At 35.9% G+C, this 20,230-nt stretch overlaps 2 protein-coding genes and 1 non-coding gene across 9 annotated transcripts; 2 read left to right on the plus strand and 1 right to left on the minus strand.

Annotated features, from left to right (window-relative positions):
- The first annotated feature begins 1,818 nt into the window (after positions 1–1,818).
- On the plus strand, positions 1,819–11,130 carry FASS (tonneau 2 (TON2)). Its single transcript, XM_086427393.1, has 12 exons — positions 1,819–2,146; positions 4,141–4,232; positions 4,532–4,594; positions 4,829–4,927; positions 5,218–5,376; positions 5,980–6,051; positions 6,216–6,348; positions 6,704–6,768; positions 8,184–8,259; positions 9,336–9,437; positions 10,184–10,376; positions 10,757–11,130. The coding sequence occupies exons 1-12, from the start codon at positions 2,008–2,010 to the stop codon at positions 10,992–10,994; spliced, it is 1,431 nt and encodes a 476-aa protein (XP_086283519.1). The 5' UTR covers positions 1,819–2,007; the 3' UTR covers positions 10,995–11,130.
- Positions 10,510–10,628, plus strand: LOC147383359 (small nucleolar RNA snoR104). The gene has a single exon (XR_015174102.1). It is a non-coding gene; the product is annotated as a small nucleolar RNA snoR104 (small nucleolar RNA).
- Positions 11,131–12,174: 1,044 nt separating the features above from the next.
- Positions 12,175–19,988, minus strand: LOC147383360 (uncharacterized). 7 transcript variants are annotated; one of them, XM_086427389.1, is made up of 18 exons: positions 19,938–19,988; positions 19,744–19,802; positions 19,445–19,557; positions 19,233–19,311; positions 18,997–19,155; positions 18,795–18,872; positions 18,182–18,286; positions 17,941–18,007; positions 17,785–17,846; positions 17,183–17,322; positions 16,370–16,496; positions 16,130–16,244; positions 15,494–15,582; positions 15,010–15,093; positions 14,525–14,911; positions 13,219–13,716; positions 13,042–13,101; positions 12,175–12,530 (listed from the first exon to the last, which is right to left on the minus strand). In XM_086427389.1, the coding sequence occupies exons 3-18, from the start codon at positions 19,480–19,482 to the stop codon at positions 12,450–12,452; spliced, it is 2,169 nt and encodes a 722-aa protein (XP_086283515.1). In that variant the 5' UTR covers positions 19,483–19,557; positions 19,744–19,802; positions 19,938–19,988; the 3' UTR covers positions 12,175–12,449. The 7 variants fall into 7 exon arrangements, with proteins under 7 accessions (XP_086283515.1, XP_086283514.1, XP_086283517.1 ...); XM_086427388.1 differs by having other exon boundaries at positions 19,909–19,963; XM_086427391.1 differs by lacking the exon at positions 19,744–19,802 and having other exon boundaries at positions 19,938–19,962.
- Positions 19,989–20,230: the final 242 nt, after the last annotated feature.

Raw genomic sequence — 20,230 nt, forward strand, 5'->3', positions numbered from 1 at the left:
GTATAATTTTTCAACCTTGTTCTCCGGTCTTTTTTTCCTTTGATAGGATAGAATTTTGGATAGAAAAATCGATGATTTTCTAGAGAAGGCACCAAGGCCTTGTATGTTGAATATGACTTGTCTAGGGAAGAAATAGAGAAGGATTTTTACTAAACTTTGAAAGTTGAGGATGAGGACATTTAGATCATATTTCATTTGCTTGCAGAGGGGGTATGTCACCAATTTTAAAATATAGGGGTATCTCATCCATTCATCAAAATATGAAGGGGTATGTCTAAGTCACTTGTGACGTGAAAACTTTCTTTTTCAAATTATTTTTATATTTTATAAAATAATTAGAATATGTTCGTGTCTATGCGTCCTTTGGGGTTAGAGAGATAAATAAAGAAAATAAAAAAGTTAGAGACGTATTAATGGAAAGGGTGCAAACAAATAAATATAATCTAATTAAATGGATATTATTGAAAGGGGGATAAAATACAATAAATTTGAAGGGGTGAAGATGAAAGGTAATAAAATGTGGGGTAATGTGGACCCCATTGCATTGTAGTTGGGGTAGGATGTTTACCCTCCATAATTTAGTTAGAGTAAAATCCATCGTTGTGTTTTATCATATAGAATGAGGTTCATCTGTGCCTGTGACACATGCATCCTCTTTGAAGTTAAGGAGGTAAAAATGAAGAATAAAAAATAAAATTGGAGTGGTGTGGTGTTAATAAAATATTTTAATATTAAAGTGGTAAAAGATGAAAAATCACGAAGTAGATTAAAGGGTAAAAGAGAAAATATAGTAAAGTTGATAGATAAAGAATAAAGACAATAAAGTGTGACCCACAAAATCATAGTTGGATTGATGTTTATCCTCACGAAATTGTAATAATTATGAGCCTTATAATCATGTTTTATTATATATATATATATATATATATTATTTCACATCATTATAATTATAAAACCCTTGTTCTTATTAGTCCAACGAATATCACCGTATTTGGTGAGGCTAATCTCCTTGCGGCCGTATGCACCATTCCACCTTACTACATGTTATGTTGGGTAAGTAGTCACATTTATGCGGAGGGGCATATAGAAGCACACTTAATCACTTCTTACCATCTCAACTAACTCCCAGTGGGATTGTAAGACCTTTGTAATTATATAAAAAGTTATCCAAATTTATAATATTATCAACTAATCTTGTTATTACAATCACATTCATTTGCATGTATCAACATCTATTTTTCATCTTAAACATTTATTTTTTCAAACATCAAAACTTTTAATCTTTTGAGTCATTTATTACGAAAAAAGTGTCATGAGAAATCTCTCACCACGATTTTCACAAAACTAATTTGGGTAACTTATTCTCTCTTTTCATCTTTTAATTCACTACTAAAAAAGTTTTAAATCACATCATCACCAATCATCATCAATGACCCTTTTTTTTTTCTTTCTTCTCAAAATTAGAGATATTTTACCTATTTGAGTAAAAAAAAAGTATCTTATCCATCAACTTTAACATTCTTTCGTCTACTTTAATTTGCAAATATTGTTTTTATAGTAAGACAAGGATAATTTACCTCATAGATTGAAGAATCTGAATATTAATAGTTTTGGAGGGAAAAAAATCAAGGGGTTTTGTTTATAGCCTAGAGACGAGGGTATTCAGGTCATTTTAGTTAGTTTATCCGAGAACACCAAGATCAAGGGTTTTGTCGCCAGTTTGAAAACACAGGGGTATTGCAAATATTCTCAAAACTCCGGAGGGGTATGTCTAAACAAACCACCTTAACATTTTTGCCATAGTAGTCCCTGGTAATGGTCTTAGTTCGGCACTTCATTCCTTCATTTTCTCCTCTCTCTCGATTTCAGAAGCGAAGATGCTCTGTAAACCAAGATCAGGGGATTAGGGTTTCGAACCACTACTGTCGTTGCTTCTAGGGTTTATGCGGTCATTTTCCAGAAATCTAGGCTCATTCGAGGAGAATATCGGAAGAACAAAGCTTAAGCATGTATAGTGGTTCCAGCGATGGAGAAGGCCACGAAGCGCCTCAGAGAAAGATCCCTCCAGCTTCATCGATGTTGTGGGTTCGGAATCTTCGTCGGTTCATCGGATCTGGTGCTGGACTGGGCTCTGAAGCTCTGATGGGTCAGTCTTTCTCACATTTTTTTAATTTTATAAAATTATGTACTTTTTTTTATAAAAATTACTCATTTAATGTTCTCCATCGTTGTTGATTGGAACTGATTTGTGCGATTGAATTTGTTTTTGATGTGTTAGTTTTACTTGATAATTAGAAATCTAATGTAGTTCAATTGAAATGCTTGCCTGCACAAGGTTTTGGATTACCTAGAGAATTTGTTTTGGAAAGTACGACTTGCATGCGACGATAATTTTAAGATTAGGGTAGTTTTTGGTGGAATGTAAATTATAAATATTAGTCGGTTAAATAATTATGGAGTTTTAATCTTTTGTTCGAGTTGAATGGTTCATTCACATTTATGGAATCTTCTCAAGAAGATCTAGCGTTGAGTGACTGAAGTTCTTATTATTTATGGTGTTGGGTTTGTGGTGGATTATACTGAAAGGAGGTGGTGATTTGAATAAGAATTGAAATGTTATCGTGAGAAGCGTGGATAGTCCCACATAAGGTTGTTGAAGTACAATAATTTATTCCGAAAAGGGTTCTTTAACCTAATTTTGATGGAAGTTCAACCTGTATCCACAATGGAGGGGACGAAGGAAAAATAAAAATAAATAACCATGTACTTGCTAATGAAGGGCTGGATGAAACTAAGATGATACTGAATTTTAAATTTATTTTGTACTAGTGAGTCCCCATCTCTTTTGAGTTTAAGGGTATCAAGTCTGATGATTTCACATTCATTGCAAGGATCTGATTTAGATGTGATTGATTTGTTGTTGTTGATTTTTGGGTGGAACTTGTTAGCTGGTGATTGGTTTGTCGTTCTTGATTTTTAGGAGGAACTAGATAGCTGGTGACCCTTTGGTTACCCTTTTCTTCCCTTATACATTTGTTATGAGTTCCTCTCTTAGGTCTTATTTGCAACTTCTGCCCTTTTTTGTTTCATCTCCCTTATAAATCTCTAGTATTGATCAAAAATAGAAAAATAATAATTATTTTTAAATGATTTTATATAGAATTCTCAAGGTTACCTTCTTTATTTACCATCAAATTGTTCCGACAAAGCTATTCCACGTGCTCATCTTTCTAGTTGGTTTTTCTTACCCTTTTTTGATAGTAAATACAATATTATAAATTAGCAATGGTCGAGACAATCAACAATATACGAGGGGAGCCCCGGATTACATAGTATTTAATCTACACACCCACTTCCATCTCCCCAAAAAATTCTCAAAAAAGACACCTTTACGTTCTTTTAAAGCTTTAGTCCACCAGAGCACAAAATCCATTATAGAGATGGAAATATCCTGCAATGAAAATTCCTTAGCCTCGAACGCTCAATGGTTCCTTTCCTTCCAAATGCCCCAACATACAAAAAAAGGAACAAGGGATCCTCCTCTTTGCCAATTTGAATGAATAACCCAAAGCCATCCAAGACTCAAAGAGACATCTTATCGACACAGGGAAGCACATTGTAACACCAAACAACGCCAATACATAACTCCATACCTCACGGGTCATCGCACCATGAAGGAACAATTGGTTAACAGATTCCCCATTCTTCTTACACAATCTACAAAAGTTTGGAGCACATAAGCCCTTACAAATAAGATTATTCACTGTTAGTGTTTTACCCAAAGCTGCAGTCCCAACCAAGAAAGAGATCTTAAAAGGAACTCTTGGGCTTCAGATAGCTACTGTTGGAAACGACTCTTCCACCTGCTTCAACTATCATCATCATCATTTTTGCCTTTTTATAGATAAAATTTCATTTTAAAAAGGAGGTCTAGGTGACCGACCAGTTGTATGAAACTTACATCCCTCCTGCCCACCGACTAACCTTAATTCTCTTATTTTTGTTTTATTCCATCTAACATTTTGTTTCAGCACTTGCTCTTCAATGTGAAATGGAACTGACAGAAGGCCATTGTTAAAATTTCTTCCTTGATGTTAGTACTTCTAAATTCTAGTAGCTCATTACCCTTCTCATTTGCAGAGCTTGAAACAAAGAGAATTTTGCTAGACATTTTTAAAGAGAAGCAACAAAAGAATGCTGAAGCTGGCACAATTCCGAGCTTCTACAAAAAGGCATGTGCCCCAACTGTTTGCATGGGTGGTTGTGCATAGTATTTGTTGTATTTTACAATTGGGAGGGTTACTGAGTAAACTGTGGGTGTCATTTTAGTTTTGCATCGGTTTTTTTGTTCCGATTGATACACATCCCTTGTTATTTTAGCATTTCAATTTTACCCCAATATAATGCTTATGCACATGTTTTTAGTGGTATTTACTTGAACGCATATTGGTATTCCACTTTCATGAGGTTATTCTCTATTTAAATTTTTATTAATTTTCTCTCTTCTTTTTCCTGTTTTCTCATGGCTCAGAAACCTGAAGAAGGATCTATCAGTCACAGAGTCCAAAGGTTAGCAAAGTACCGCTTTTTGAAGGTATCAATATGTTGTGATTCTTGCCTGCTTTGCTGGGCATCATTAATGCTTGATTGAAATTATTATTAGAGCCTGATCACTCCATGAAATGAGATATTTGAACTTAAAAAAAAAAATCTATTTCTCAATGTTGCCAGCATTTTTAATTCATTCCCATTGCATTACTGGCTGCTTGATTTGCTATCTGGAAATAGTTAGATGTATTAACTATTTTTCCCCACTTCGCTTATGCAGAAGCAATCAGATCTTTTGCTTAACGCTGATGATCTAGATGCCATGTGGGTTTGCCTCAGAGAAAATTGTGTGATTGATGATTCCACTGGTGCAGAAAAGGTTGGTGTGTACTTTCAACTTCTCTCTCTCTCCTGCTTCATGTTTCACACACATATCTCCATGAATGCATTTTTGGCTATGTAAATAAAATTTTTACTCTTAACTTTCAGTCAGAATTTGTTAGGATGGAAGGTTTGGTCAAGGTCTTTCATGAGTTACTTTTTCTTATGTTTTTTCCCCCTTGTCTCTCCCTTCCTTTTTGCTATATTAATTGATTTCTAATTCACTATTTGACTTATCATCTTCATCTAGTAATTATGCTGATGTATTTCTTTGATTGCCTCTTGCAGATGAACTACGAAGATTTCTGCCACATTGCATCTGTGTGTACTGAGCAAATAGGCCCAAAATGTCGACGTTTTTTTAGCCCTTCAAATTTTATGAAGTTTGAAAAGGATGAGTCAGGAAGAATAGCAATCTTACCTTTTTACCTTTATGTGATGCGCACGGTGGGTCTTACTGTTCTGTTCTTAAATAACTTCTTTTTATTAGTAACAAACTGTTCTAAAGGAGCAAAATAAAGTTTTTACAAAAAAAAATAGTTAGTGTACTATCAATTCTCTCTCTATATCGTATCTTTGGGTATCGAGACAGCATCTCTTCCTCAATCCGTGATTTGGTTTTGATCGAGACCTCTCATCCATCAGCTTACTGGGTCTAAAAAACAAACGTGACCGAGATTTTAAACCTTGCAAAGAACATTTCATAAACTTAAATTAAATGCATACATGAAACATTAAAGCTTTATTCTTATTAAAACATTTACTTAATCCCCCCCTACCTTATTTTTAGTTAATGGGATGGGACAGGATTCAAACTTCTCTGTCTTCTCAATTGAAGCAAGTATCCCAAATTAGTAGCTGAAACCAATAGTGGGGGAGTTTTGGACCAAACATAGGTTCTAGCTTTGGTTTCAAGTAGAAATGTTAATTCATGACTTGAATTAGTTTCTTCCTGTTGATTTTGTTGCATGTTATTTGGAAAAGTTCAGTCAGATATTTCTGTAAAAATAACGTGTACTGCTACTTTAACAATTTGTTGTTTTTGTTCAGGTTTCACTTACTCAGGCAAGAATTGATATGAGTGAGCTTGATGAGGATTCTGATGGTTTCCTTCAGCCTCATGTGTGGATCTCCTTCACCTTCTTGAGCTTGTGATCTTTTAAATTGTCCTAGTTTATTTACATGGGATGTTTGTTTTCTTGTACAATTGATCTCTTTTAAAATACTATTTCTTTTGTGTTTTTCTTGTCCGATTTATTCTTTTCTAACACATAATGTTTCTTCAGGAAATGGAGGCCTACATTAGGGGCCTCATTCCTAATTTGGCACAACTACGAGATATGCCTGCAGCCTTTGTTCAAATGTATTGCCGCATAGCTGCACGCAAATTTTTCTTTTTCTGTGATCCTCACAGACGAGGTTTGCTACTTGCCTCGCATATTTTGATTGCAACTGAGAAACGATTTCATACTATATATAGTAATTACGAAACTTATATCTTTTCGGGGACACCATTTTCCGCTTGTGCATACAAAGGCCACAAATAGAGGCCTGAAAACATTTAAATCCAGTTAATACCAGCCTCCCACTGGCATTCTATGGCTCTGGAAACACAAACAAAAAAGAAATCAACTACAAACATATGGCATTTGCCTGTTTTTGACTTTTGGAACATTAATTACTGGTAGTGAGTCTCACACTTTATGGGAATTTTCTTTATTTATGCTTTTGGACAAAATATTTCAATGTAAGAAATCTCCTTGCGAACTGACAGGTAAAGCATGCATAAAGAAGGTGCTGCTCAGTAACTGCCTTCAGGAACTCATGGAACTGCATCAGGTACTTCGTGGTCAATCTGTGTTTGCATTCTTTATTGTTTTCGCATTTCCTTGTAAGGAAGAATTACCATTACTCTTGTAGGTTGTAATCATTTATCGTCCTTAATTAATGTATATTTTAGATCCCCGCCCCATTTTATCCGTGAGTTTTCAAAAATTTGGTGACCAATCCTCTTGAATTTCATGCTTGGTTAGGATTCACCTTTTGCAATTTGTTGAATAATTAAACTAGACCAATGATTAAACGATTGGTTTCTTCTTGGTGTTAATGTTAATTACTTGCAACTAGCGAACGTGCATCACAATCTAGTGTATGGTTGTATACATTTTCTTATGGTAGATAGTTTTCCGCAGTCATCCATTATGTTTAAATGTTCTTTCTTTATTTGCTATCATTTGGGCATGTATTATTTGCAAATGACAGTGTTAGTTGATGAGACCCAAGAGGCCCTCAACCTAAAATTAGAACTTTGGAGAGCTGTTTTGGAGTTCAAGGTTTTATAATAAGTAGAACTGAGACATAGAATGTGCAATGCAGCACTGCAGCTTTAGTAATGAAACCCATAGAGGGGAAGGGCACTAGGCCAGGAAATATGTCGAAACAACCATTTTCATCACCTTGTTCTAATTTACCTAAGGATGGAGAGATTGGGGAGGATGTCCATTGTATTAGGGTTGCAAGGTTAAAGTGGAGGTATGTTTCTGGATTACTATGTGATTGCCGCATCCCAATCCAATTAAAAAGAAAAGTCCAAAAATTGAAGATACAGATCAACAAATTGAATTTCAATTACTTGTGGAAACATATCAATTGGTGAAACCCTTGCAAGAATGCAGTTGTACAGGCTATGCTTTATAGAGCTACATGTTTGGCAGTCAAGAAACATGTTCATAGATCGAGCATTGTGGAGATGTGGATGCTGAGATAGATGAGTGGAAAGCGAAAGACCAAGGAAGATAAAATTAGAAATGAGCTTATTCATGTGGTAAAATAAGGGAAAATTGATTGAGATGGCTTAGAAGGAACATGTAAGTTGAAGGTTCAAGATGAGTGAGAGAGACCAAAAATAACAGGGATTGAGGGAACGAGAGTGGATATGAACGCATTTGAAATAATAGAAGACATGGCTTTGACATAATTGAATGGAGAAACAAGATTCGTTCAGCCGATAACAAATTTTTGGTAAGCGTTGATGGCGACAATGTTGACTGGCGAATAAATTCAATGTGGACTAATTGTCATCAAATTATGATTTGTCACTAGGAGAGATTTGAATAGAAGTATTGACATGAACTGCTTGATTCTATTTGTCAAGGCAAGAGATAATGTATTGAATTGTATTTGTTAGAACCTAGTACCTAGTTACCTTTTAAATTTCAAGCTTACTCTCTGTTCTGATCTTCTTTGTTTATTAGGAAAGTGAGGAAGAAGTCACTGATACTGAACAAGCAGAGAACTGGTTCTCTTTGACATCTGCACAACGAATATGTGGTATGTACCTTGGATTTTCTATGATTCAATGGAATACTGCTTACATTTGATAATTTCTGTTTTTCTTTTATATCTTTTTGTGGTAGGTTTATTCTTATTATTTATGTCGTGTTTCGCTAGTCCATTCTTATTCTTTATGTGAGAAACTATGCTGACTCACAAAATAGTGAAATTTTGTGAGCACCATTCTTTCTTTATTTATTTTTGAGAGCTAAAACTTTTCTCTTGTCTGTGGTCTGTATATACATTGAGTGCTGGTTAAACTAGTGAGCAATTGAGCGTATGATATGAAGTTGAAATAAAAAGAACTTGAACTGGAAAATTTGATTGGACGGGATTTACTGAACTGATTAGAATGTAACATAGATTAAGATGACTATGATAAAAAATCAATGTATAATTGCAGATCAGGGTGACAATAGGATCAGCTGTTTTTATATATTAGTTTTTTATAGATATGAGGGTGAAGGCTGGGATTTGATCCCATGTTTGTGGTATTACTACTCAGACTTTTCAACTTATCAAGTTGGTACTTCAGTATGTTCTGTGCTAATTGTTCTATTCTAAAGCCAAACTCAACTTGATGCAGTCAACTCGAGGTGACCGACCTAAGGCAAAAAATGAAAAAAAAAACCTACCTTGAGTACACAAACTCCCTCCTAAAAGCAAGCTTCTCAAAAAATACATCTTTGAATTCCAAAACGAGTTAAACACCCAAAAAAAAAAAAATAGCAGCCCAAGGTAACTTTGTATTGAGGACGTGAAAGTGTAGAGAGTTAGAGAATATCATTCCCAATATACAGAAGATATCTTATTTTAGCCAAGGCTTTCATTTTCTTCCCTCGTGCATGAGAAAATATTATAGCTCCCGTTAGCTTGATGATTCCTTGATATGATTAATGATGTGGTACACAGTAAAAATTCAAGCACATGAGTCACATATGCGTGGCATTAGAAAGCTAATGCCCCCACATGCAGTCACATTAGCAATGCATTTACTTGTGCGAATTTTCAGGTTGTATTTGAAAGCTATTAGTATGGGTATTGTTGCTTACTGGTTTTTTATATTTCTGCAGATATGTTTCTTGCTTTAGATAAAGATATGAATGGGACATTGAGCAAACAGGAGCTTCGAGAATATGCAGACGGGACACTGACAGAAATTTTCGTTGAGCGGGGTTAGGAATTGACACTAGTTTTATTAAGTTTTCTGAAAATTTTCTTGCTTCATTTCTTTTGCTCTATTTCAGCATGTGCATTTAGTTACTTGGTCTCCTTTTGGTCAAGATAATTACTTATTTTCATGTCACCTCAGTGTTATCTTGACACATGGCACGGGTGCTAAGTGTCAAGGTGTCCGGCACGGAAACTTCTGAAAATTTTAATACGGCGCATGGACATACAAATATTAACTTGTGGTACAACAAACTATCTGTGAATATACGAAGTTAAGAAATTGTGGATCTTGTAAATGTTGTTCTTTGGTGTTTGGACAGTGTATCTCACATGTTTATTATCAATTTCCCATATAAGATCCTCTTGGTTTTTCTTTTAGTTAAAATTTTGTACTTGTTGGGCTTTGGCTTTCTTTAGAGAGATCGTTGTACCAACAATTAATCTCTTTGTTTTGCATTTCGATATCCTTCATAAAGGTCTAATAGCTTGTTCTTTGGGGGATTGGAGTTTTTGTGATGGGATTTCTGTTTTCTATAGCCGTGTCTACTGCAAAACTCCACTTTCAGTCTGCTATTTCCTCTCAATTGTCATGAGTGATTATATTTGTTTCATGTGTTTCAGATCTTGCAAGTGTTGCTTTTTTGGGGATCGCTTAACTTGTTTTATAATGTGGATCATATTAGATTCTACGGCTGTCGTGCTTCCTGATTGTTTGATGATATCCTTTTCACTATTACTACTTTTGCAGCATTTGATGAGCATGTACGTCGTGGCAAAAGTGGAGGTGGTAATGCCCGAGAGATGGATTTTGAAAGCTTTCTTGACTTTGTTTTGGCCCTGGAAAACAAAGACACACCAGAAGGATTGACATATTTGTTTCGGTGTCTGGATCTTAATGGAAGGGGATTCCTTACAACAGCTGATATTCACACACTTTTCAGGTAAACTTCGTTTGTTGAATGGATGTTTTCATGACAGTTTAGCAATCGTAGTAATGAGTTTTTTGTTTAAATTTTCTTCCAAAAAAGACATTTTATCCGGTTTTATCTTAGAGCTATATATGGAAGAAAAGAAGGGGAGCATCCTAGAGTCGGGGTGCAATCTGATACAATCTTCCTACAGAAAACTTCTGTAATTTCCTGCTTGGAGTTCTTGGAGCAAGTTCTACGAGTCTCAAATTACCGAACATTTGAATTCAATTCAATCAAAGGAAACTAAAACATGGTTTTTTTGAAACCGTGTTATTACTCTCAAAATTATTTTCCCCATTAAGCAGTTGTTAATTGACTGATCCAAAATCTTCCCTCTTGGTGTGTAACAGAGATGTACATCAGAAATGGATCGAGGGAGGGAACTACGAGTTGTGTATCGAGGATGTGAGAGATGAAATCTGGGATATGGTGAAACCAGTTGATCCCTTAAGGATAACACTGGCAGATCTCCTTGGTTGCAAACAAGGCGGTACGGTTGCTAGCATGCTAATAGATGTGCGTGGGTTCTGGGCCCATGACAATAGAGAAAATCTTCTTCAAGAAGAGGAAGAGCCCGAGGAAGAGTGACCGACCTGGGTTTTTTTTCCTCTCAAACAGTTGGTGCTTATGCTAACACAACAATGTATGTACTCTGTAACCTGTACTCATTACTGGTTTTTCTGTTACTGTCATTTAATACATACTGAATTGAAGTTGTCTACTATGTTAATAACAAGGATAAAATGCATCCATAAATTGTGTCCCTTGGAGGATATGGAGGGGAAGAAGACCCATTGTTAGGGATAGTTACGAATGCTTTAAAACCAGGTTATCCATACAAACCCCCATATTTGATGTGTACCGCTTAAAAGATGTACTATTTACATAGAAATTTCTCATTAAGATTTGGCCTTATGACATAATTGAATCAATAAATGGGATTTGTTTCGGTGGCCAAAAGTCATGGACTAGAATTAGCTGTGTTGTGCTATTCAGTTGATGTGGGTCTCATGCGTGGAATAAAGTTGGAATGTGTCGTGTGCGGGTTGGGGTGTGACCGAGGGCTATGTTTGGTGCTACTTGGTGATGGGTGCCCCTTCCCATGCTTCATCCCTTTGGGTGGGTTTGGTAGTGATGAATGGGCCCCAACTAGTATTGATCCGACCCACATAGTTATTGACCACTCAAGCCATGATCATCTCCAAATGCTCAAATGAATTAGAAAGATTGCATAGAGGATCCTAACAGCTTACATAGTGGTTGTATTCGAGGCATTTTTTATGCTCATAGGGAGAATTAGTAAACATTCTCACGTTGGTAAATATTTATCTAATAAACATTTGATTGATCAATGTTCATTCCAATCAACAATTGGTTAAGTGTATCAGCCCACGCCCATCCAATTGAAAATTGAGCTGATCCAACGACTGTATGCACTCGGCCATACCAAATGTCATTCCTGAGACCTCTAAGGGTGCGTGTGAATTTTCTTTAAAAGGATAAAAAAAAATGAAAAATGAAAAATGAAAAAAAAAATTCCTCAGACCCTTCAAGGGAGGTCTGTCAGATTGCCCCATGTACAATAGTGATTTTCCCTCGAATGAAGTTTTCAGGCAATAATCACACATTTCTCTAGAAAACAATTTTCCAAGCTGGAAAAATATATACTCCCATTCCCAAGAAAATGGGAAGATGATTTTTCCATGAAATGTTATTTTCACCCCCAAAGAAGATTAACATTTCACCATAAATTTATCAATCTAAAGAAGATTAAAATTTGGTGTGAAACGGACCAAACAGGTTTTTTTACCCCAAAGACAGAATTGCAACTGTTGTTTTTTTCCCAAAAGAATATTACACCTGAACGACAACATACCATAGATTACCCAAGCAGGGGGCAGATATATACAAGAGGTAACCCTAGTAGAGGGAAAAAAGAAAAACTAAAATAAATACAAATGATGTTCACCACAAATATTTTGTGATGCAACCAACAAAAGATACAGAGCTAGTAATTTGATAAGGCCTTCCTCACAGTCCAAACTACATGTGGAAAGGTTTTCTGGGTGTTGCCGCTCGGTTTTCCAGAGACTGCAATCTTTGCTTGAGATGAAAGACTTCTACCTGCAAATCAACATGGATTTGATGATGGCATCGATAAACTCAGGATGAAAAAAAAAAAAAAAAATTGACAACAGAGGGATTGTTAAGAGTTTTTCTATATGTGGTCTATCAATGATCATAGATTTGTTTTTGCAAAACTTGGACAGTTCACTTTGATCAAGATGGACTAAAATTGTAGCGTTCAAAATATATGGGTGTTTTCTCATGAGAATTTTCCATCTTGATGGGAGGTTGGGCATTAAGAGAGAAGCAATCATTTTAATTGGAAAACTCCCGTGCATTTTAAACGCCTTAAATTTACTGACATGTTGATCAAAGTGATGATATCCAAGTTTTGCAAAAATGAATTAATGATTATCAATAAACCACATATAGGACCCATCAAAGGGCCCTGGCCCATGTATACAACTTCTGCAATGCATGAGTATCAGGTCCTTGACATCATAGAAGTCCCTCTAAACCTATAAATCACACATCACACGGTACTGCCAATCAAAAGCATAAGATATACCTGTAGTTGGAATGCTCTTGACCTTTCTCCTGCAAGGATTCCCCTAGTTGAATGTAGCTCCTATTTTCACATACACAATAAAATTGGTCCAATAAGCATCAAAATCAAAACAAATATAAGCTTTTAACTTGAACCCAATCACAACACTGCCACACAAGAATGCTATCCACTCCACACCTTTTGAGTATCATCCAAAACTGCCTTGAGGAAAGCCACGTCATGCTCGAGCCGCACATTGTCAGAGTGTACAATATTTGATAAGCTGTTGGCCTCTTCTTGTGCAAGCTCTACACTTGCGAGCTTCTCTTTAAGCAGATCCATTTCTTTCACCGTGTTAGCCAGCCTTTTCTCTACGTCCTGTCTACTCGTGATAACAGAAGATAAATTCTTTTCCGCGGCCTCTCTGCCTGTCAATGCAGCTGTTAACTGTCCTTCTAGAATCTCATTCTTTCTTATTAGGGCAACCAATTTGGTTTCATAAAATTGTTGCAAGCCCGCTGATTTTCCATTGGTTTCTGAGAGCTGTATGTCATCCTTATCAGAGAGAAGGTTGTCGTTAACTTGCTTTTGATGGGCTTTCAAGTTTTCAGAGTCAAGTATGGAAGGCATCTCTTCTGCATTGGTCGTACCTCTAGCAAGATCAATCTGAACTCCTGTATCTAGGGGTTTTCTTCTCTGTAGGAGTGGATACAAACCTTGGTTACCACAAGTGCTACAAAGCGGTACCATGTTAAATTTTCAAAACAATCACTTGTGCAACTTATAGAGAGCAGAAAACTAAAATGACGTAAAGGAAATACTCGGCCTAAACATAGACAAATTTTCTCTGAGATAGAAAAGTAAACTTTTTTTTATTTTTATTACTAGGCAAGCAATGGGTTAGTGGTTAGCCAAGGAGAAGGTGGGTTCAACAGGATTTGAACCTAGGTAGCCTACCAACCTTTTTTGCTGAGAAAAGCTTTGGTCAAGATACAGGATGGCAAAACATGATTCTCTCATCCTGTCATGTGTGTCACTCATTCAGGGGTTCAACTCATCATTAGATGAGACTCCACTAGATCTTTTCAGCAGACTGATTAGATCAGATGATCCAAACCATTATGATTTATAACTATTAGAAACTACATTGCATGTATATGGGTATGGACAGACGTGTATAAAGTGGTGGATTCCATAAATCAGAAAAACTAGAATTTGTGGAGTCAACCTTTATTTTTAATAAACTAAGTAAATGGATATATATAATGATACTTGTCACTGTTTATCCACAAAAAAAAAAACGTGTCAATGCCAGACACTGAAACAATGTCAGACAAACTGAACCCCATGAACCAGATATCCTCACAAATCTGTCAATTTTACTCCATATGTTAAGGGATCTTTTTTAATACTTCAATATATGTTAAAGCATTAAAGTAACAGCTGGAAACTGAATACTCGATAATTCAAAAATTAGACAACAATGGAGGTCCCTCTTATTTACCTGCATGGAAGAATTGTTTGGTCTGGAGCAGTTATCAGACTCCTTACAATTCTCATCTTCAAGATTCTTCATCATTTTAAGCGTTGTATTGTATACTTCGTTTTTATCAATCTGGCTACGGAGTGAGACATTGCCAGGGACAGGATTTGGGTCGACAAGAGAGGACTCTGAAACAGATCTTCTACTGGAGCCATGGTGCTCCAGTACAGATGCTAGATTATGTCTGGCAATGGAATCCATGGGTGATTGGCGAGCATCGTTACCAAGTTGAGCAGCCAATCCCGTAGTACTTGAGCAATTCTCAAACAGCAATGGACAAGGTCCTTTGTCAAGTGTAGATTGCCGGCCCATGGATTGTTCATTCCTTTCCACGATCAATACTTCAACCTGCAAAAAGCATTCACATCAGAGCTATATTCACAGTTTAGATCATGGTAGTAATTTAAATTCACAGGAAAAGATTAAACATGCTTTCTCTCTTTAACCTGATTTGATGGCTCCTTTTTGTATCCCCCAAATGCGACCAAAAAAACCTTTTCTTTCTGCTGCACAAGCACTAAGCTAAATCCCTGTATGACAACACCCTAAAACAATTATGCCAAGAAAAGACAACAGATCACTGAGTGTGGTACATAGAGAAAATGCTATCAAGTTATAGCTTCATGTAGCTACTTGTGCATGTAGGATACTATCTAATGATCTGTTACATAATCCATATAAGGATATCAATCAATAAAGAGTAGGAAACACTGGATGGAGTGCAGAATCATGGGTTGCATTTTACATTTTTTCAGTAACTACATTTATCAGACTTGGTAAGAAAAGAAAACCTATGCAATCATATGCATGGAGATTGTAAATTGCAAAACACTCAAAACAATATAAAGTACTTCTGGTATCTTGACACAGGAAATCAAGAGTAAAATTATTTATAAAAGAAAAATCAAGAGTAAAATCAACAAGGCTCACTTTGTTGGTAGTAATAGAAGGAGGAGGTGACGCCACAACCACATACCACTTGACTTTTAGAACATCAAAGACCAACGTTTCTACATGTCCTGGATTAACCAAAAGAAAACTCAGTGTGAGCAAGTATTAAGATCTAGAAAGAGAGCACTCAAAACATTTTTCCACTGATGAGATAATGTATGCTTCGTCATTTAAGTAGCTCTCACAGAAATGCTAGCCAGAAGCAGAAATGAAACAAAAATGTAGAAACGTGCTATTTTGTACTCTGAAGCATGAGAGCCCTAAGTGGACATGTCTAGCAAACTAAAATTCTTAGCTTTTAAAGAAGCAATAAAATAACAAAGAAAATCTTCAAAAGATCAAAACATGATCATAAAAGCTTCTAAAGTATAGTATGCTTCGTCATTTAAGTAGCTCTCACAGAAATGCTAGCCAGAAGCAGAAATGAAACAAAAATGTAGAAATGTGCTATTTTGAGCTCTGAAGCATGAGAGCCCTAAGTGGACGTGTCTAGCAAACTAAAATTCTTAGCTTTTAAAGAAGCAATAAAATAACAAAGAAAATCTTCAAAAGATCAAAACATGATCATAAAAGCTTCTAAAGTACAGTATATGCTTTGGAAATTTTGGTGCATACGTTTTTTCTTGCTTCCACCCCCTGTAATATACCATTTATATCCACATAAAACCCCACAACAACCCGCCCTTGGTGATGGATGGAACCCTTTGATCTTAATTCGTGACCATATCATCTGACAGGAGAAAAAAAATGATACATCAGAATTCTGTAGTTAGATTGTGAATTTATGAAAATGTTTGAGGCCAACTTCAAGCAACATTGACATGGAAGGAGCCTGAGGTGCCTAAAGTTACGTACTGTGTCAAAGTCAAGAGAATACAAGTCATTTAGAGTCCTGGACTTTGATGCTCCTCCAAAAATGTAAAGAATTCTATCATCATAAAGAGCAGCTACATGGTTGGATCTTGGAGATGGTCCCGTTCCTCTGTAGAAATGCATCAAAGGTGCCACAGTTATAGAGATTCATCATTACTATGTTGGCAACCATAACTTACCTTAGAACGATAGAATAATAATTACAGAGATTTTTTTTCTACACCTTAAATAATTGGCTGAAGTAGCTAAATACCCAGCATTTTCAATGTACTTGTGTACCCCCCTCTGGCCAGGGTCCAGATGTTTATTGTAGACCTCTGTACTCTGCTTTTCGAGGGTGTTAAACATTTGTCAAAATGACAGAAACTCCCATGAAAATTTAAAGAGGGGTAATTAAGGATATCTATGGACATTTTGATCATTTCAGCAAGTGTCTGAATGAAAAGATTTCATAGATGTTTCTTTTCAATGATGTTCACCAAGTCAAATGGGGAGATGTCAATAAACTAAAATGTTGTGTTTTGCTAGTTCAACCAATTAAGTAAGAAGGTGAAGCTAAATATCCCTCAATATTTAGCCCAGTGATTTTTTTTATAGGTTTAGACATTAAGTTTTGATCCCCAGGTCTTCGGTATTACCACGCAGACTTTACCACCTCACTGAGGTGGCACTTTCCAGTGAAATTCACAAAGATTAGACTCAAAATTTGCTTTCTAGTGATAAATTAACTGTTTCTGCAACACCATCTATAGAAAATCAGCAACAAAATATTTAGTTCTATACATTGAGACATACGTGCAATGAAGAGGAAGCCACATCAAAGATTTCAGATCAAACATATGAAGATCATTTAATTTCCTTCCTTTAACATCCTCACCGCCAAAGAGGATTAGAAGAAAACCTGCTCGGATCACTGTGTGACCATTCCGGGCAACCTGCAAAGCAATTTAATTTACAAAATAAATAGTTTTACTACCATATGACACAAACCCATTTCTTCAGATGTCCATAACCCGCTTGATCTTTAGATCAAGCAAGTCAGTGAAGATGAAGACAGGATTTGAACTGAGGTCTGCAGTATCAACATCCACAGACATCACCAACTTACAAAGCTGGCATTTTCAAAATCAGTACATATCAAGATGCATACCCACACATCTTTACGTATCTTAATGTGATTGTTTTGCTAGAAAATTATTGCGATTAAAAATACATGTAGAAAGGGACATTGTAATTTCCAAACATGCTTGAAGACCGTTATGAGACAAACATGACAGACCCATTGAAATTACAATAGCCCACGTAACCAACTTAGACCATGTCTAGGTTGTTTCAGGATAAACCCATAGAATAATATTTTCGTTTGAAGTTCACATAGTATAAGTTTGAAACAGTACCGGGATTTCCCCTTTTGCTTCAACAGGCGACCAGCATTCTGCTTCTGTATCAAACACCCATACTGCAGAACCCAGAAAGAGAACAAATATAATCAAGTATCATATTGAGAATAAAAGTGAGGAACAGCTAGTGTGAAAAATATAAAGAACTCCAACCTGAAATTCTGTCACTTCCTGGGTCAGTTTTCCCTCCAATCAGGAGTGCTTTTTTCCCCCAAGAAACCTAGTTGAGGCAAACAAAACCAGCAAGGTTGTCAGCATAGCTGTCATTCCAAAAGCAGCTCTATTTCCTACGCCAAATGTTACCGGTCACTGCTCAACTCTCATAACAATTTAACTATCAACACTAGATATGAAATAACATGATTTATGGTATAAGAAACTGAAAGATTTATACCATACAATGACCTTTACAAGCAGGTATCTTTAGTGGCAGAATGGTTGGTGACAAATAAATCTTTGAGGAAGCCGTGCTCCAGGAAAATTTCTCGAAATTAAGCACCTGAATGGAGAATCAGAATGAATTTTATAGCAGTTTCTACAAGGCAAATATTTTTGCAACTCTTAGATCCATATTGTAGCAAATAATGACTTATGATATGAAAACTAATTGAAATTGGCTGCCATTTAATGTAGAGAGCTGCTATTGGCACCCCAACCTTTTCTTGTCACACCCCAACTTCTTAAGCTATTTATCATACCCCAGTTAAGATTAAAACACACTCTTGAAACATTATCAAGGTTTGGTTCAAATTATAATCTCAACATTATAACACTCGTTCATACAATTTTAGTAGTTGTTTATAATTATGATCAGGTTCATATAAAATCTTAAACCCGAAAAATAGAAATCTAGCAAAAAACGAGAGAGCTTCTATTGGCACCCCAACTTTTACTTATTTTCAATGGGTGCCAATAGCAGCTCTCTTAATACATAACATAACTAATTACCCAATACCCATTAATGCCCCTAGGACTGAAATTCAAACAGAAAAATAATATTCCATTACCTGCACATCTTCTAACAATCCCTGATTAGATTCACCGCCAACCACCATCATTTTGTCCCCAATCACAGTCGCTGCATGCTATACAGGAAAAAAAAGTGAGATGGATTTCAGAAGAACAAATTATTATGACCTTGTTTTAGTAAAAGCACGTAAAACAACATAAGTGAAACTTAAAGTTAAGACTTAAAAGAATATTAATCACATTGAAGCGAGGTATAGGCTTGTCCCCAGTAGTTGACAAAACCATCCAACTTTCAGAGTTCCCAGAAGTGGAATTGTTAGGTTCAGCCTCGGCGGTGGACGACGACTGTTGGCACTTGTGTTCATCAGAATTAGTACTTGCTGACAAAATGCCTTCTCCCTATACAAAATTTAACACCTTAATGTCCATATCTACCAATACAAAGTACATATAATTACATTCCTACATGATCTTACATTGGATTTGTTGAGACGTTTAGAGTGTTTTTTAGGGCTTCTAGTCCCTTGAGTAGAATCTGAAAGCTGAACTTTTAACCTAAAGAAACATTTAAGAAGTTTTTACTTCCAAAATCTTAAGTTATATATAAATAAACAGTTTTAGATTCTTCAAATTTCCCTAGTAACATCAATATGATGAATTCAAGAGGGGGAGAGATTCAAAATCGCACCTTCCAAGCTTCATCCTTTTACGAGAAAACCCGAACATTTTCTCCAATTAGAGCTTAAAAATCAGTCCAAAATCACAATCAAGAAGTTCGGAACAAAAACCCTAACTTCAAACCTTGAAAGATAACAAAAGAAGCTACATTGTCAAAAAAAAAAAAAAAAACTACACAAGCAAATAAAACACTCGAAAAATTAGGGGAAAAACACAAAAAAACGGAGATTTATAAATAGCACCAAAAGATTCATTAACTCGAGTTCATCAATTAAACCGACACACTAATCATAAACACTATAAGCTTACTTAATGAAGCAAATCCAGAGGAATAGTGAGTGTTTCCATCTTTCGAGAAGAAATCTTAACTGATTACAGAGTAAAAAAAAAAAAACAACTTAAAAACTCACAAATTCAGATAGAAAACGAAGCAATCGATTTGATCAAAAAAAAATTTATTTTTAAAGGACGAACATTTGGTGGTTGAGACTTGAGAGAATCACCACTTTAATGAGATTGAGAGCTTTTTTTTTTTTTCTTACTTAATAATCTGAGCTGTAATAACTAATAAGTCTGCAACTGAAAATAACTTATACGCAGGGGTGCGTAGGTTAGTGTTTGTTTTTTTCTTGCCGGGCTTTTCTTACTTTTCTCTTTCGCTATCCCCACATTTCCCAATAACTCGCTGCTGCTGAATGCGTTATTGACTTCTGTACTCCTGTCTCCTTTACACACCACGTGGCACCTTCATCAGTATTCACCTCTACTAAAGTGACTGCAAAGGAAACTGCGTTCG

Source organism: Akebia trifoliata, chromosome 16 (assembly GCF_017979445.1).
Source record: "Akebia trifoliata isolate Shusen 1 chromosome 16, ASM1797944v1, whole genome shotgun sequence".
In the NCBI taxonomy this organism is placed as follows: domain Eukaryota; kingdom Viridiplantae; phylum Streptophyta; class Magnoliopsida; order Ranunculales; family Lardizabalaceae; genus Akebia; species Akebia trifoliata.

Coding starts and splice junctions, on each gene's coding strand:
- FASS (XM_086427393.1), top strand. CDS start 2,008: ATGTATAGTGGTTCCAGCGATGGAGAAGGCCACGAAGCGCCTCAGAGA. Junction 4,233..4,531: donor TTCCGAGCTTCTACAAAAAG/GCATGTGCCCCA, acceptor CTCATGGCTCAG/AAACCTGAAGAAGGATCTAT. Junction 9,438..10,183: donor AGAAATTTTCGTTGAGCGGG/GTTAGGAATTGA, acceptor CTACTTTTGCAG/CATTTGATGAGCATGTACGT.
- LOC147383360 (XM_086427389.1), bottom strand. CDS start 19,482: ATGTTCGGGTTTTCTCGTAAAAGGATGAAGCTTGGAAG. Junction 19,312..19,444: donor AAAAGGATGAAGCTTGGAAG/GTGCGATTTTGA, acceptor ATGTTTCTTTAG/GTTAAAAGTTCAGCTTTCAG. Junction 16,497..17,182: donor TGGCTTCCTCTTCATTGCAC/GTATGTCTCAAT, acceptor GCATTTCTACAG/AGGAACGGGACCATCTCCAA.